This window comes from Prenolepis imparis, unplaced genomic scaffold, assembly GCF_030444845.1.
Source record: "Prenolepis imparis isolate NDT839.2.m4 unplaced genomic scaffold, iyPreImpa1.0 SCAF_3, whole genome shotgun sequence".
Taxonomy (NCBI): domain Eukaryota; kingdom Metazoa; phylum Arthropoda; class Insecta; order Hymenoptera; family Formicidae; genus Prenolepis; species Prenolepis imparis.
In genome coordinates this window covers 4,077,501-4,093,147 of record NW_028141161.1, presented here as the reverse complement: position 1 = coordinate 4,093,147, position 15,647 = coordinate 4,077,501, and the positions used below count along the sequence as shown (strand labels likewise).

The 15,647-nt window shown below is 29.6% G+C and overlaps 3 protein-coding genes across 4 annotated transcripts in view; 1 reads left to right on the top strand and 2 right to left on the bottom strand.

Annotated features, from left to right (window-relative positions):
* Positions 1-6,769, bottom strand: part of Brf (Brf RNA polymerase III subunit) — a 50,845-nt gene extending 44,076 nt beyond the window's left edge. Inside the window, exons 1-5 of the mRNA XM_083033664.1 lie at positions 6,562-6,769; positions 5,462-5,672; positions 5,301-5,382; positions 5,066-5,202; positions 3,948-4,064 (exon numbers count right to left, since the gene is read on the bottom strand). Coding sequence (XP_082889790.1) covers positions 3,948-4,064; positions 5,066-5,202; positions 5,301-5,382; positions 5,462-5,672 — 547 coding nt within the window. The 5' untranslated portion in view covers positions 6,562-6,769. The remainder of the gene's footprint in view (positions 1-3,947; positions 4,065-5,065; positions 5,203-5,300; positions 5,383-5,461; positions 5,673-6,561) is intronic.
* Positions 6,770-8,226: 1,457 nt separating this feature from the next.
* On the top strand, positions 8,227-12,403 carry LOC145933625 (tubulin gamma-2 chain). 2 transcript variants are annotated; one of them, XM_083033498.1, is made up of 9 exons: positions 8,227-8,642; positions 9,004-9,206; positions 9,340-9,486; positions 9,901-10,037; positions 10,105-10,411; positions 10,733-10,864; positions 11,485-11,667; positions 11,773-12,001; positions 12,074-12,403. In XM_083033498.1, exons 2-8 carry the CDS (start codon positions 9,186-9,188, stop codon positions 11,974-11,976), a joined length of 1,131 nt encoding a protein of 376 aa, XP_082889624.1. In that variant the 5' UTR covers positions 8,227-8,642; positions 9,004-9,185; the 3' UTR covers positions 11,977-12,001; positions 12,074-12,403. The 2 variants fall into 2 exon arrangements, with proteins under 2 accessions (XP_082889624.1, XP_082889623.1); XM_083033497.1 differs by having other exon boundaries at positions 8,228-8,763.
* On the bottom strand, positions 12,340-14,846 carry Trmt61 (tRNA methyltransferase 61). Its single transcript, XM_083033499.1, has 4 exons — positions 14,319-14,846; positions 13,304-13,576; positions 12,802-12,971; positions 12,340-12,474 (listed from the first exon to the last, which is right to left on the bottom strand). Exons 1-4 carry the CDS (start codon positions 14,671-14,673, stop codon positions 12,340-12,342), a joined length of 933 nt encoding a protein of 310 aa, XP_082889625.1. The 5' UTR covers positions 14,674-14,846.
* Positions 14,847-15,647: the final 801 nt, after the last annotated feature.

Genomic DNA, 15,647 nt, shown 5'->3' with positions numbered 1-15,647 from the left:
AAAAATTCATGAAAGCTACTTTCAATAGGTACAAAAACAAAAAAAATGAAGCAAATAAAAAATGGTCGGGGGAAAAAGTCGTTGATTTCGTGTGGAATGCCCCATATATATATATATATATATATATATATATATATATATATATACTACGCAAAACAATTAGGGGAGCGCTTTAAAACTAGCAAAATTTGACGATTTTTAAGAAGCCATATCTCGGCTTAGAGAGGTCGTAGAACAATGTTTCTGGTCGCATTTTAACGGGTGAAGCCTCAACTTTAAAGTAGGTAATATAGCATTATTCGTCTCATCAAACTGTTTTTCGTGTGAGGCTTAAAATCAGATGGCGAAAAAACACTGAAAATTTCTTGACTTTATAGTTGTCCATGGAAAAAGCAGGGATGGAACCATAAGTGCCACTATATTGGCTTTGAAGTAGGAACCCTCCCCTTTAAAATGCCGCAAGAAACATTGCTCTATCATGTCTAGAAGCCGAGTTATCGCATTTCAAAGTTATCCCTGCATTTTGCAAGATTTTTAGCAATACCGCCGGCATTCGCGTTATCCAATGTGCACCACGGGGAGGTTGCTCAGTTGGATTTTGCACATCATGTGTATGGTGTATGTGTACGTCAATGTTAAGTGTGTGCATGATGCGTGTGGGTGTGTGTGTGTCAGCAGAGATAAAGACCCCACGGTTCGTCACTCCCGTGGTAGTTAATGACTCCAAACCCTCTGCTGTGTGTGTGTGTGTGTGTGTGTGTGTGTGTGTGCATGGGTGGGGGTGTATGTGTGTGTGGGTGTATGGGGATGTGTGTGGAGTCGTTAGCTACTGCGAGAGTGACGAACCGTGGGATCTTTATCTCTGCTGACACACACATTCACACATCCCCCCCCCCCCCGACCCACACGCATCACGCACACACTTAACATTGACGTACACATTCACCATACACATGATGTGCAAAATCCAACCGAGCAACTTCCCCGTGGTGCACATTGGATAACGCGAATGTCGGCGGTATTGCTAAAAATCTTGCAAAATGCAGAAGTAACTTTGAAATGCGATAACGCGGCTTCTAGACATGATAGAGCAATGTTTCTTGCGGCATTTTAAAGGGGAGGGTTCCTACTTCAAAGCCAATGTGGTGGCATTTATGGTTCCATCCCTGCTTTTTCCATGGATAACTACAAAGTCAAGAAATTTTCATAGTTTTTTCGCCATCTGATTTTAAGCCTCACACGAAAAAAGTTCGATGAGACGAATAATGCTATATTACCCACTTTAAAGTTGAGGCTTCACCCGTTAAAATGCGACCAGAAACATTGTTCTACGACCTCTCTAAGCCGAGATATGGCTTCTTAAAAATCATCAAATTTTGCTAGTTTTAAAGCGCTCCCCTAAGTGTTTTGCGTAGTATATACAGGGTGTTTGTTTATAAGTGTCCGAGCAAATATCTCGCAACTGATCAAAGTTACAAGAAAGTTTAATAAGAGAAATTTGCAACAGCAAAAATTTTCTTCTTTTTTCTTTGGGGTTATATTAAGGACATTGTCTATGCAACTGTTCCTGAAAATGAAGAAGATTTACGACATAAGATCACTAGAGCTGTTGAAGGCATTACAGCAGAAATGCTGCAGTCAACAATGAGAACTGTTATAAAACGCGTCGAATGCTGTATCGAACATGATGGGCAAAATTTCGAGCAATTTATGGATTAATAAATGTTTCATAAAAAAGTTGTTTCAGTCTTTCCACCTCTTCGAATATCAATCTAAATTCAAAAATCCTTAGAATCCAGTTTACTACTTACATACTAAAGATGTCGATTATCTCGTAAACGATGCATAGTAGCAATTTTTTACTGGATATGATTTTGATTGCAAATAACCTCTACTATGTAAATATGCAAAAAAATTATAGGTATCCATTTAAAAAAACTATGTTGACCTTTATAACTCGAAAAGGTCATGAGTAAAAAAAAAATTTTTACATGCACTTTGTAGCTGACTCAAAGCCGTGCAAATTTCTCTTATTAAACTTTCTTGTAACTTTGATCAGTTGCGAGATATTTGCTCGGACACTTATAAACAAACACCCTGTATACATATATATATTTTTTCATATATACTAGTCTTTTTTTTGTTCCTTTATTTTATGTGTGCGAGATAGGTTGTAGTACCTGGAAGTACGCACTTCTCTCAGTTACGGAAGTGTAAAAAAAAAAAAAAAAAAAAAAAAAAAAAAATTCTCTTTCTAGTGTCGACTGCAGCTCCTCAGGCTGAACGCGCAGTCTATTGTATAAGTCTATGGTCCGTATTTATAATCGTTTTTCAAATCTCATCTCACAATCAGTCTTAAGACATGATATGGTTTAATAATTAATAGATGAATTTTTAAAATCAATTTGATTTCGTTTGTAACCTCGTTTCAGTAAAAATACTCAAGAGAAAATTTCAGTTAATTTTTAATCAAACCTAGTATCTAATCTAATGCGCTCTTGATATTTGAGAAACGACTATAAATACGGACCTATGTGCCTAAAACGATCAATGTGACGAATTCTTAAGGCTCCTGGGTACTCATCGCGGTCATGTTGGATTGACGTCAGAGACGAGAAAATGCACGCTGAAAATTCTTGCGTGCCATTTTCAGTTAAAAAGATATTTTGAAACAACTTCAGATGGCTTTAGCACACTTAAAATAGTCTGAAAACTATTCTTTTCCTTTGACAATCAATCAACAATCGTAAAATGATCGTGATATCAAACTTTGTCATGTGGAATGTGTAAAAACTAGACGGAGTCTCATATTACAATTTACAATCATTTTACAGTTGTTGATTGACTGTCAAGGGGAAAGAATAGTTTTCGAGGTATTTTAAAAGTGTGCTAAAGCCATCTGAAGTTGTGTTTTATCTTTTTTTATCTAAAAATTGTGCGCAAGAATTTTCAGCATGTGCTTTCTCGTCTCTGACATCACAATTCTAATATGGCCGGCGAGGGCCCAGGAGCTTTAATATGTTTCGATATAAAAATTTCCATAATAATACTTTACATCATAATATCTTTGTTTGTAGAATCTGTAGACCAAAAATAAAGATATTTTTGTTATATAAAACAGACTTAAGCTATTGATTTAGTTTATTAAAAACTTGCTCCGATCAGCCTTTATTTCGTATTTAAATTCGTTTAATCTGAGGTATTCTCAACTATGAATGGCTTACATAAATACATGCTCTGTTATTGTGCATGACTTGATGTGAAACATTTCCCCTATCTTTTGAGTACAACGATCATTATAAAACACTGATAATAAACATTTTTATTATGTCATGATAATATTCACGCAAGTGTATATAAAAAGATCTCCTTATATAAAGAATAAAAAATATAAAATATGTTAGACAAATATGTTAGATAAATAATTTCATTTTTCGAGCATATAACTCTCTTACTTTTACATAGATTGTTCAGAAAAATCAATTTGTTCAAATTCAACTAAGTAATTTCTTTAAAAAAAGGCAATTGTATTTATCTGTATATTGTACCATAAAATATCTTACATAAAAATGATTTTCTTCTGATAAATTGCAATCTTGACCAATACCAGTACAATTAAGTAGATAAATTTTATGCTTTTGTAACAAGAGTTCTATATAAAATTTGTGCTTTTTATTAAACAGAATTAATCAAAAATAGAATAGTCCTATTTTTTAATGCTATTTTAATAAAAAATTTTTTAATAAGTTTATTTATCCATATAAATAAAATATATTGTAGAATAATAAATTTTTTATATATTTGATATGTTAACATAAAAATATGTCTTTATTATCTAGATTTTATGTAATGCATTTTAGTAAAATATCAGTTATTAATTATTGTTTATTATGCAGTTATTAAGTATTAAATATCATGCAGTTATATATTGTATGCAAATTGCTTACCCGCAAAGACTATGTTGACATCAAGGGCTTGCGTAAACCGCAGATATGTCCGTCCAAGTTCATAAACACAAATGTGCAGAATATCGCTGATGTCGATAAGCATAATAGGATGAAGAACTATATAAACGGTTAAGAATTTATATTTTTTTTACATTCTTTTTTTATATGCTTTTAAATATGTTATATACATATATAATATATATACGGGGTGAGTCAGTTAGTGTTACAAATTTATATCTTTTTGTTTATAGTACAAACTAAGTACTATAGTACAAACTAGAAACAAAGTATTTTAGAGAAAAATGTTTCATACAAAAATTATAAGGTTTCGAGGGGGAAAGAAGTTGGCGCTTCTGACTTTTCCGAAAGGGCGATTTTCAAAATCATTTGAAGGTCATTTAAAGATCATTTGTTTTTTTAAATATAAATACTTTAATTTTTTTATATAAATCGATTCTCGCAATATTCACTATAAAAAGTTATAAGAATAAAATAGCCGAAAAGTGAATAATAGTTTACGAGATATTTTATACTTTAACAATCTCACATAAACCATAAAATATCTGGTAAAATTTCATTTTTTGTCAATCTTACCGCAATACTTTTATGTAAATATGTAGTTGCTAATTGCATACTTTTTCTTAAAAACAGTTGTTTTCTTTGCATCAATTGATTTCTCTCGTTATTTTGTGCATAAAAATATTATAACTTTTTATAGTAAATATTGCGACGAATCTATTTATATAAAAGAATTAAAGTAGTTTTATTTTAAAAAATATAAATGACCTCTTTAAATGACCTTCAAATAACCTTGAAAATCGTTCTTTTGGAAAAAGTAGCGTTAACTTCTTTCCTTCTCGAAATTCTATAACTTATGTTTGAAATTTTTCTTAAAAATGCTTTATTTCCGAGATATAAGTTTGTAACACTTTAACTAATTCATGCTGTATATATTTTATATATTTGTACTCTATATATGATTTAATAAACATTTTTAATTGTGCATTAATAAAAATTAACTGTGTATTAAAGACAATTTATGCAAATACAGCAAAAATAGAAGAAAAGCATAAGAGTTATGTATTAATCTTTTGAATTATTGTAAATGTAAAGGATACGTGTATTGGTTCCATGTCGACAAGTGATGTACACACAGGCAGCTTGGTTATGCACCTGTTTTCTTCCACGTGTTAAACGAAGATCTAAAGCCATTTTATAAAAATTTACAGACATATTGATATCAACCTCGTTTAACCTAAAATAAAAATTTTACATTTATGAAAAATAATTATTTAACAAATACATTCCATTTAATTATGTGTATACATCATAAGATTGACAAAAATTTTTTACCCTAGCTGCATGCCAAGATGTATTATACCTTTCCTTGCATTTTCTAGAGTGTGTTTTCTAGATTCTTTATCATTGAAAAAACCTGCAAAATTAGAAAGACATTTAGCGCTGACTTTTACATTATAACTTTCAAAGGAAAAATATTAATATAAATGACTTACGTGCACCAAAATTTGTAGCACCACCGGAGCTATCATTAGGGACAAAGTATTTAGGCATTACTTTACCGGAGGATGATTCTTCAAAAGTTGGTTGACTAACAATAACCGAATCCTCCAATACAAAACCACATTCCATACAAATAGCATCTCCACGTGCAGGATCAGTCTCAATATTTGTAGACCCACAATTACGACACTTGTTTCCAGACATCTATTGCAATAATACAAACACATAATAATATGTTTAAATTATTTATTTTAATTATTACAAGTGATTTATTACGAAAAGATAATGGTAAAAAATGCTAGTAAATGTAAAATAACTAATGAATGTAAAAATATTTAATATATATGTAAAATAAATCAATTTTCTTCATATATATATATATATATATATATATCGGGTGTTGAAAAAGTGGCGGATACGCTGTATAGGGATGAATTCCTGAGGTTATTTGGAGACGATTTTTCCTCAACGAAAATGTCGAGAGAAGTCATCATTTTTTGCAAGCTCCCAATTTTTGCCATCATATATCTTGGTAACTAAGCCTTAAATTAAAATTCTATTAAATTAAAGTCGACTTGAAATTAATTGAAGAATGTAGTTTTGTTAATATTTTAATTCCACAATACTTAGTTTACGAAAAGCCCTTTATTTTCAATTACTTATAACTCGAAAATTATTGGTGCCTCGACATTTTCACTGAGGAAAAATCGTCTCCAAATAACCTCAGGAATTCACCCCTATACAGCGTATCCGCCACTTTTTTAACACCCTGTATATATATATATATATATATATATATAAATTTATTTATTACAATATATATATTATTTATTTATTACAAGCAAAATGATGTCATAATATACAAAAGGTATATTTATATAATAATTATATATATATATTTTAAAAAATTAAAACAAATTTTATTAATTTGTATGTTACATTAAAATACATGTGTGTTGTGACAAAATTAAATAAATTATAATATATAAAATTAACAGTACTAATTAATTTTTGTGAACAATTTTTGGAATATAAAATCAATATTTATTAAACTTGAATTAAATAAACAAATGTGTTTTACTGAATTACATACCTTTGATAATTATGTTTATTTTCACTAAAATTTTCACCAAACTCGCATACAGAGTTATCTATTTACCAAATATTGTAAAAATATTATACACTTTAGATAGTAAATAAATCATGTAATTGCAAAACGTATTAAATAATTAATTTTTTAACAAGTGTAATCTAAAATGTGCAGCCTGAAACGAACACAACCAAAAACTTCTATATTTTTTCTTTATGGCTAGAGCATAAAACATAAAATTCGTAGAGTGCTTTCTCCGATTCACATGATGCGTAAAGGCGCCTTTTCATAGGGCTACTGCACACAGGGGGGCTATTCTCGAAATGATGCGTATGCGCAAGTACTGACACAGTATATACAGTAGCGCAACTCTCTGTCGGCGCCTTTGAAGTTAGTGTTGGCCAAAATGGAGTGCGCATGTGCGAAATAAGCGAGTTGCCCAGTAATGCCATCTAAACTTCTCTCTCGCACACTCTTGTTTGTTCTCTCTCCAACTCATTCTCTTTCTAACTCAGTCATTACTAACATATCAGAATAATATAATTTAACAAAAATAATACAAAATAGAAAGAAATAAAAATTATTATAATAATATGTATGTTAAAAAATAAATAAAAATTTCTAAAGCGTATCATTAATAAATAATATGAGACGTGTGTAATGTTAAAATAGACAAAGGCAAAAAAAAGAAAATATAATATATAAAAATTATTAACTATATACATTGTTATAAAAAAAATCATAGTATTATTAATTATATGTATCAAAATAATAAAATTATATATTATACAAAAATTTAATTGCACGCTATAAATAAGTGACAACGAGAAATAATAAAATGCAATATTTTTATAAAATAAAAAAATTATATTTATTAAATATATATTTTTGTATAATAATGTTAATATGAAGTATATAAATAAAATTTATGAAACAAAAATATAATCACATATAAAATATTTATTACAAATCACATATAAAATATTTATTACAAATTTTATTAATAAATAAAATTAAAAGTATTTTAGTTTTCCTAAAAATAACATGTTGATTTAATGTAGATATTCTAAAAATTACATTACATATTATATATTTATGATAAACAAAGAAATGTTTAAAAAATATTTTTATAAATATGCATATACATATATATATATATATATATATATATATATATATATATATATATATATATATATATACCTAATATCTCTATTTTTTCTTCCAAATTCTTTACCTGTCTGTACCTCAGCTACTCGATCCACCTCGATACAAACAAGAAAGAACCTCAGAAGAGCAAAAGAAACTTTATATAAAATAATTAATAATATTATAATACATATAGTATAGTAAAAATACATATAGTAATAATCTATAAATAATGTTTTTATAAAAAATGAGATAAAATTAATTTTAATTACCGCTTTGTATACTTACTAATTATTATTTCAAATTGGCATAAGAATTATTGTCGCAATTAAAGAGAGCATTTAAATGTGTTAAGGCATTTAAATGAAACTAAGAGAGACCGAAACAAGTAAGAGTGAGTGAAAGAGAAGTTCAGATGGCACTACTGGGCAACTCGCTTACTTCGCGCATGCGCACTCCATTTTGGCCAACACAAAATCGAGAGAGTTGCGCTACTGTATATACTGTGGTTATAGTTCACTGGTCACAGTATACTTACATACAGTAGGGACAGTCCTTTGTTCTCAAATCAGCCGCGCAGATTTGCTTGCGCATCGTAAGCGACCATTTTTATAAGTCATGCCAATCCCGTTCAACATAAAGAACCCAATAACTCCATTACTGTGATTACATTTATAGTAAAATATAATCTGTAAAACTACAATACAATCATTTTGATTTCGCGTTTTATGCAATATTTAATTTTTATTCAGAAAAAATGACTATAAAATAATATATCGAAAATATTTCGCGCAAAATTGTTTTAATAGTAATGGGTACAACAAAAATATTGATACGGTGCTGCAACCTAAAGACATGGCGGACTGCTGAAAGGTCAGCTGAAAAAGATCAAAGATTCCGACGCTGTGTTCCCTACTGTATATAAATATACTGTGGTACAGTTGTGTGTGGTTTTCTCATATCAAGTTGAAATAAAGTGATTTATATTGAATTGTTTGAACGTCAAAATGCCGTGCGAGATGATAACTTTACAACTTGGCCAATGTGGCAATCAAAGTATTATACGTTTTTTGTCTCATAATATCATATTCGTTCTCTAATACACATACTGCGATATTTCCAAATATTTGCAAACATGAAAATAATGAATAACTGTATTGTCTTTTCTTTTACATTATGCCTTCAATTTTATAAATTTAAAATTTCTCTTTTATTATAATTTATTATTATAATAAAGCGTATATATTTTCTTAGAATAAAACATATTTTTATTCATACATTTTATTTTTTTTACAGTTGGATTTGAATTTTGGAAGAGATTATGCGCAGAACATGGAATTAGTCCAGAAGGAATTTTGGAAGATTATGCAATAGATGGAACGGATAGAAAGGATGTCTTTTTTTATCAGTCAGATGATGAGCATTATATACCACGAGCTGTGTTATTAGATTTGGAACCCAGAGTAATTCATACTATTATGAATTCTCCGTATTCAAAGGTAATGCGCATCTTATAATTTTTATATATTCTTGTTTTTATATAATTATTTTGTAATACTGTAATACTGTAACAAAAATTGTAATATAATAAAAAGTTGACATAAAAATCAAATTTTTTAAAAATTGTTATAGCTGTACAATCCTGAAAATATTTATTTATCAAAACATGGCGGTGGTGCTGGAAATAATTGGGCATCAGGGTACCATCAGGGTGAAAAGTTACAGGAAGAAATCTTTGATATATTGGATAGAGAAGCTGATGGCAGTGATAGTTTGGAAGTAATTATCTTTTACACTTCTTTTATACATTACCATTAATAATACATGATTTTAATCTCATATTTATAATAAACATATGATTAAAAGATTATGATAAAACAAAAAGACTCTGATATATAAATATAAATTCTAGAAAATAGGTTAGAAAAGAGTCAGGCGCAGAGATTAGGCAAATAAATTTGTTTTTAAATTCTTTATTTAATTTGAACGAATTTTTTTTCTTTGCTAATCCGATCTGCTGAAGATGATCCAAAGGAATTAAATAAAGAAGTATTTAAAAACAAGTTTGTTACACCTGGCTCTTATTAATCCAGTTCTTACCTGAATTTATGTGAAAAAATTAGTATTAATTTCTTGTCATATAGTTAGTTTTACAATTTTTAAAATACTGTTGAAGGATTTTGTCTTGTATAGGGTTTTGTTTTGTGCCATTCAATAGCAGGAGGTACAGGTTCTGGTATGGGATCTTTCATGTTAGAATCTCTTGCCGACAGATTTCCTAAGAAATTAATTGAGACATACAGTGTCTTTCCAAATCAAGATGAAATAAGGTAAATATCTATTGAAAAAAAGAAACATTCGTGTTTAATATTTACATGTATCAAATCTTTGTTATAGTGATGTTGTAGTACAGCCATATAATTCATTGTTAACATTAAAAAGGCTGACTCAATGTGCGGATTGTGTGGTGGTTTTAGATAATACTGCTTTGAATAGAATTGCCTCAGATAGATTACATATTCAGAATCCCAGTTTCACGCAAATTAATAAACTTGTTTCGACAATAATGTCTGTCAGTACAACCACTTTGAGATATCCTTCATATATGAATAATGATTTAGTTGGTTTGATTGCACCGCTCATACCAACTCCTCGCTTACATTTCCTAATGACTGGATACACTCCACTTACAACTGATCAAGAGGTAAGTAATGATCAGAGTTCAGAATTTATCATCTCTTATAGGGTTGGTTTATAGCATGTCAAGTGAAAGTATTACTATGACAATATCATTTATTGCTATTCTTGAGCTTACATAGTGAAGTTGAAGTTATATGTGCACACACATGTATGTGTGTTCTATGATAATATTCTCATTTTATATTTATCCAAGTTCAATCTGATTTAAACTTTCAAGTCTTGTCACATATAATTTGTCATGTAAAATAAAAATTATCTCTTATACATTGCCAATTATGACTTGTTGTAATTATAATGTATTCATAAAAAGTTTGTTTAAAAACAGGGTGCATCTGTAAGGAAAACATCTGTTTTGGATGTAATGCGACGATTACTGCAACCAAAAAATATGATGGTTTCCACAGCATTAGATAGAAATGCATCTCATTGTTATATATCTATTTTAAACATAATTCAGGTAACATTTCTTAAAAATATTGTTTATGCTCGGTCTGTTCGTTTTATAGAACTTTAAAATGGTTTAAAATTATGATTACTTTGAAATTCACTAAGACTCCTGGCTCCTCGCCGACCATGTTGGAATTGTGACGTCAGAGGCGAGAAAACACGCCAAAAATTCTTAGATGCTATTTCGAAATGAAAAGATATTTCGGTGAAACAGCACTTCAGATGGTTTTAGCACACTCTTAAAATAGCTCGAAACTAACTTTTTCCCTTTATAATCAATCAACAACTGTAATATGAGGCCCAGGGTCCAGTCCGTCTAGTCTTTGCACATGCGCAGTCATTCTGTGTAACAAAGTCTGATATTACGATCATTTTACGGTTGTTGATTCACTGTCAAGGGAAAAGAATAGTTTTCGATGTATTTTAAAAGTGTGCTATGCTAAAAATCTGTAGTGTTCCATCGAAATATCTTTTCATTTAAAACTGGCATCTAAGGATTTTTAGCGTGTGCTTTCTTGCCTCTGACGTCACAATTTGACATGCCCGCAGCCAGGACCCAGGAGAGAGCCTTAAGAATCAAACATACAAATTATAAAACTTATGATACAAAAGATATATTATATATCTTAGGGTGAAATAGATCCAACACAAGTGCATAAATCTTTACAAAGGATTAGAGAACGAAAACTTGCACAGTTTATTCCTTGGGGTCCAGCTAGTATACAAGTAGCTCTTTCAAGAAAATCTCCTTATATACAAAGTACACATCGCGTTTCTGGTTTGATGTTAGCTAATCATACTAATATATCGTCAGTGAGTATCATGGCCATTCAACATTACACAGCTATTAAAATTGATCACAATGTGATTTGCAATATTAATTGAAACTTAATGCTGATAAATATATATATATTTTAGCTTTTTGACAGAGCCTTACAACAATATGACAAATTGCGCAAGCGAGAAGCATTTCTGGAACAATTTCGCAAAGAAAAAATGTTTGAAGACAATCTTGACGAATTGGATAATTCGCGAGAAGTCGTAGAATATTTAGTGAAAGAGTATCAGGCTGCAACTCGACTCGATTATCTTAGTTGGAATCCAAGCAAGACAGATACATAAAATATCTAACAAGCAAATAAAAAATGTGAGTGACCAATTTTTTATATTTTATAATTCCATTGTTCTGATATATTTTAATACTTTATATTTGTTTCAGGTAACAATACATGTTTTCTAAAATTCTATTACAATAGTAATCTTAGAAAAAAATATTCAATTTTGTAAACAAGCAATGTGGAAGTGTTTCTTCTCTGTAGCTTTAAAATTATGAAATTTTTGAATGATAGTGAATCTCATAAATTCTATTTATCTGCTACTAAATGCTTATCGCGTGTTCTAGTTTTATATTGATCAATTGTTTGCTTATCTTGATTTGATTTTTTATATGCTTAATAATTTTTTGTTTTTATTTTCATAATAATATCAAGAAGGAGGAAGAGTGGCGATTGTAATAAAGCCTGTATGACCAGGTAATGATTGAGCATGATTGATTGTAAGGAGTTTTTCTTCTTGTTCCCTCTCTCTCTTTTCATTCTTCTGAGTCATGTCATTTGTGTGCTAAATTGAACAATTAAAAATTTTTTATGCTATATACTATATAGTATGCTATTCATTTAAAAAATTTAATTTTTTAAAATGTCTTTAAATCTTATTTGTTAATAAATGTTAAAAGAAAAATATTAAAATAGAAAATTATACAAGAAAACTATTTAAAATAGAATTAAGTATTTAAAAATAATCTATATTTTATACATTTCAATATTCTATCAAATTTAATGTAGCATTTACATTGATATGTAAATGCTATATTAAATTCAATAGATATAACTACTTCAGCTTTTAATCTTGTCTCAAAGATGATAGTAAATAATAAAATGTACAAACCTTGTATTTTAAACACTCGAAATCTAATATTGGCAATGATCTATATTGAACATTTATTTCTCTTTGCAAACATTCATATGTATTTAATTCTATGAATCCTTCACAAATAAGTTTTGCACAGGTACGTTGAACCTGTTCAATGCAAGGAGAAAAAGAACAAAGTTTTCCACCTATTGGATAACAATCACTGAGTTACACATTATATATAATATAGAACATAATTTTTGCATAATGCATATGGTATGTCTCTTTAAACATATTTATGTATTGTAATTTTTATTGTTCTCACATATCAATTTTCAAAAGTAATATATAATGGCTCATTACAGATGTTCAGTTTGTCATACTAGAAACTCAAGTTCGAACATATAATATCTATGCAAATATTAAAATGTTTTTTTATATTTAAAATATTTTGTTATAAAATTTTGTTATAAGAAAATATCATAATGATCAATGTTTTTTTCATAAATAATAATAATTAAAAATTAAAAAATCTCACCCGTTTGTTTTAAAGCAACAGTAGCATGTTCTATAGTTAACCATGGATGTGGAAGATCCAGAAAGATTGCATCAACTTTGTGTTTCAGTTCTTCTCCAAATCCTTCTAAGCAAACGTCCCTTTTTTTCAAAGTTACAAAATCACTTAGGCCATGTCTAGCAAATTCTGCGCTAGCAATAGACACACGCTGCTCATGAAAATCAAAAGTATGTAAATGACCACTTGGACGTACTATTCGTATTAGAGAATGTGACAATGAGCCACTACCAGTACCTGAAATAGAGTACGAAAAATATGAAGTTTACTTCAAATCAATATTACAGCCAGTGTTGGATAGTATCTAGATACATTTTGTGTATCTGAGCCTGTATCTCAGATATATTTGAATTGAAGTCTGTATCTAGATACAAAACATAGTGTCTGAATTGCTTTTCTCCAATACATTTTCACATATTTCTTTAAATTTTTAAAAGATCAAGACCATGTAAAAACAGCTGACAGTGCTATACCGATGGAGGTTCTCTCTTATTTGTCAGACAAGCAAAAAGATATCACATCATATAGCATGTTTTCTTCATATAAACATTTGTTTTTAAAGTTCAACACAATTATATCGTCATCAACACCGGTTGAATGATTATTTAGTATTGGTGGTCAGATTTTAGTATCACGGCGAAATAGTTTGAGTGACGATATCTTTGAGGCATTTTTGATGTGTTAAAGACTAACGAATAAAGTCGTAATGTAAACAAAAAATATTAATAAATAAAAGCTTTTATTCAATATATTTTGTACTACCATTGTATTACCATTATTATATTTTGTATTACCATTATTATGATAAAATATAATTTAAAAGTATCTCATACATTTTTAAAGTATCTGAGTATCTGTATCTATATGTATTTTAATTTGTGTATTTGTATCTGTATCTAGATACATAATTTTATATGTATCTGTATCCGTATCGAGATGCATTTTAAATGTATCTTACTCATAACTGATTATAACATACCTGTTTCGATAATTATGCTGCCTGGTTTAAGTTCCATTAGATGTATAATGAGACTTATATCTGGGCTATAAATGATCTGTGTCCTATGTGGTAATATCATTGTCCAGAGCTCTGGTGTTGGCTGTAATACATACGCATAACCTCTAGTTAACTCTACTTTTGACCCATATTTTTGTCCGACAAGCGAAATGACCTTCAATGCGCCATACGTGGTCTGAAATATATTATCTACGAACTCTCCTTTCTTGCTAAAAATTTTTGCCTTAACTTCCAAAGAATGCATGTTGTTTGGATTTAGATATAAAATAACAACGTCTCCCTCTTCTATAACTTCCTTGGTTTTGTTGAAACTCATTTTTCTATATAAATAAAAAATCGAACCAAATTTTACTTCAAGTTTCTCAATTCTATAATTTAACCAATTACACACAATAGTAATCGAAAATCAAGAACGAGAATGCAACGTGCAACGTGCAACGTGGTTTCTGGTTTCGCAGATTTTCAACCATTGCGCTCTCGACGAAAAAAGAAAATTTCAGTGCGCATGCGTGAAAAATCCAACAGCTGATCACATCAATCACGTGTAGTCACGTCACACTAGTACGTTCATTTGCATGTACGATTTTTTATTATTTTTTTATATACGATATAAATTTTATAGGTATACCATTTTTTAAATACAAGATTAAATTAAACACTAAAAATTTACACTAAACATTGACAATTTTTAAACATTATTATTTTATACATTAAAGTATAACAAAAATGATAATTTTTTTATATGTATATACAGGGTGTTCCGTAAGTCGAGGTAAATCGCTCGGAAGATGAATGGGGAACGAAAAACAAGAAAGAAAGTTGATACAAACATAGGCCCGAAAATGCGTTGTTTTCGAGTTATCGCCATTTTTATGTTAAAATTTGAAATTGCTTTGCTTTCGAATTTTTTTGTCAAAATTGAAACATGAGATGGTTTTTATGAGTTTCAAAACATAACTAAAGTAAAATAAAAGTTGCGGACACACACGCACGCACGCACGCACGCACGCACACACACACACACACACACACACACGGCAGAGAGGGTTTGGAGTCACTAAATACCACAGGAGTGACGAACTGTGGGATCCTGATCTCTGCCAAGGGATGCTAAGCGGGCTGTACCTTCACGTGGTGCATCCTGGGTAGTGCTAAAGCAGCCCGCAACTTTTATTTGACCTTAGTTATGTTTTGAAACTTATAAAAACCATCTCATGTTTCAATTTTGACAAAAAAATTCGAAAGCAAAACAATTTCAAATTTTAACATAAAAATGGCGATAACTCGAAA

Excerpts from the sequence above, each read along its gene's own strand:
- LOC145933625 (XM_083033497.1), top strand. The coding sequence starts at position 8,715 with ATGCCGTGCGAGATGATAACTTTACAACTTGGCCAATGTGGCAATCAA. Across the intron at positions 8,764-9,003 it reads TGGCCAATGTGGCAATCAAA|TTGGATTTGAATTTTGGAAG; the intron begins GTATTATACGTT and ends TTTTTTTTACAG. Across the intron at positions 10,038-10,104 it reads CCAAATCAAGATGAAATAAG|TGATGTTGTAGTACAGCCAT; the intron begins GTAAATATCTAT and ends TCTTTGTTATAG.
- Trmt61 (XM_083033499.1), bottom strand. The coding sequence starts at position 14,673 with ATGAGTTTCAACAAAACCAAGGAAGTTATAGAAGAGGGAGACGTTGTT. Across the intron at positions 12,972-13,303 it reads TGTTGCTTTAAAACAAACGG|GTGGAAAACTTTGTTCTTTT; the intron begins GTGAGATTTTTT and ends GTTATCCAATAG. Across the intron at positions 12,475-12,801 it reads TCGAGTGTTTAAAATACAAG|CACACAAATGACATGACTCA; the intron begins GTTTGTACATTT and ends TGTTCAATTTAG.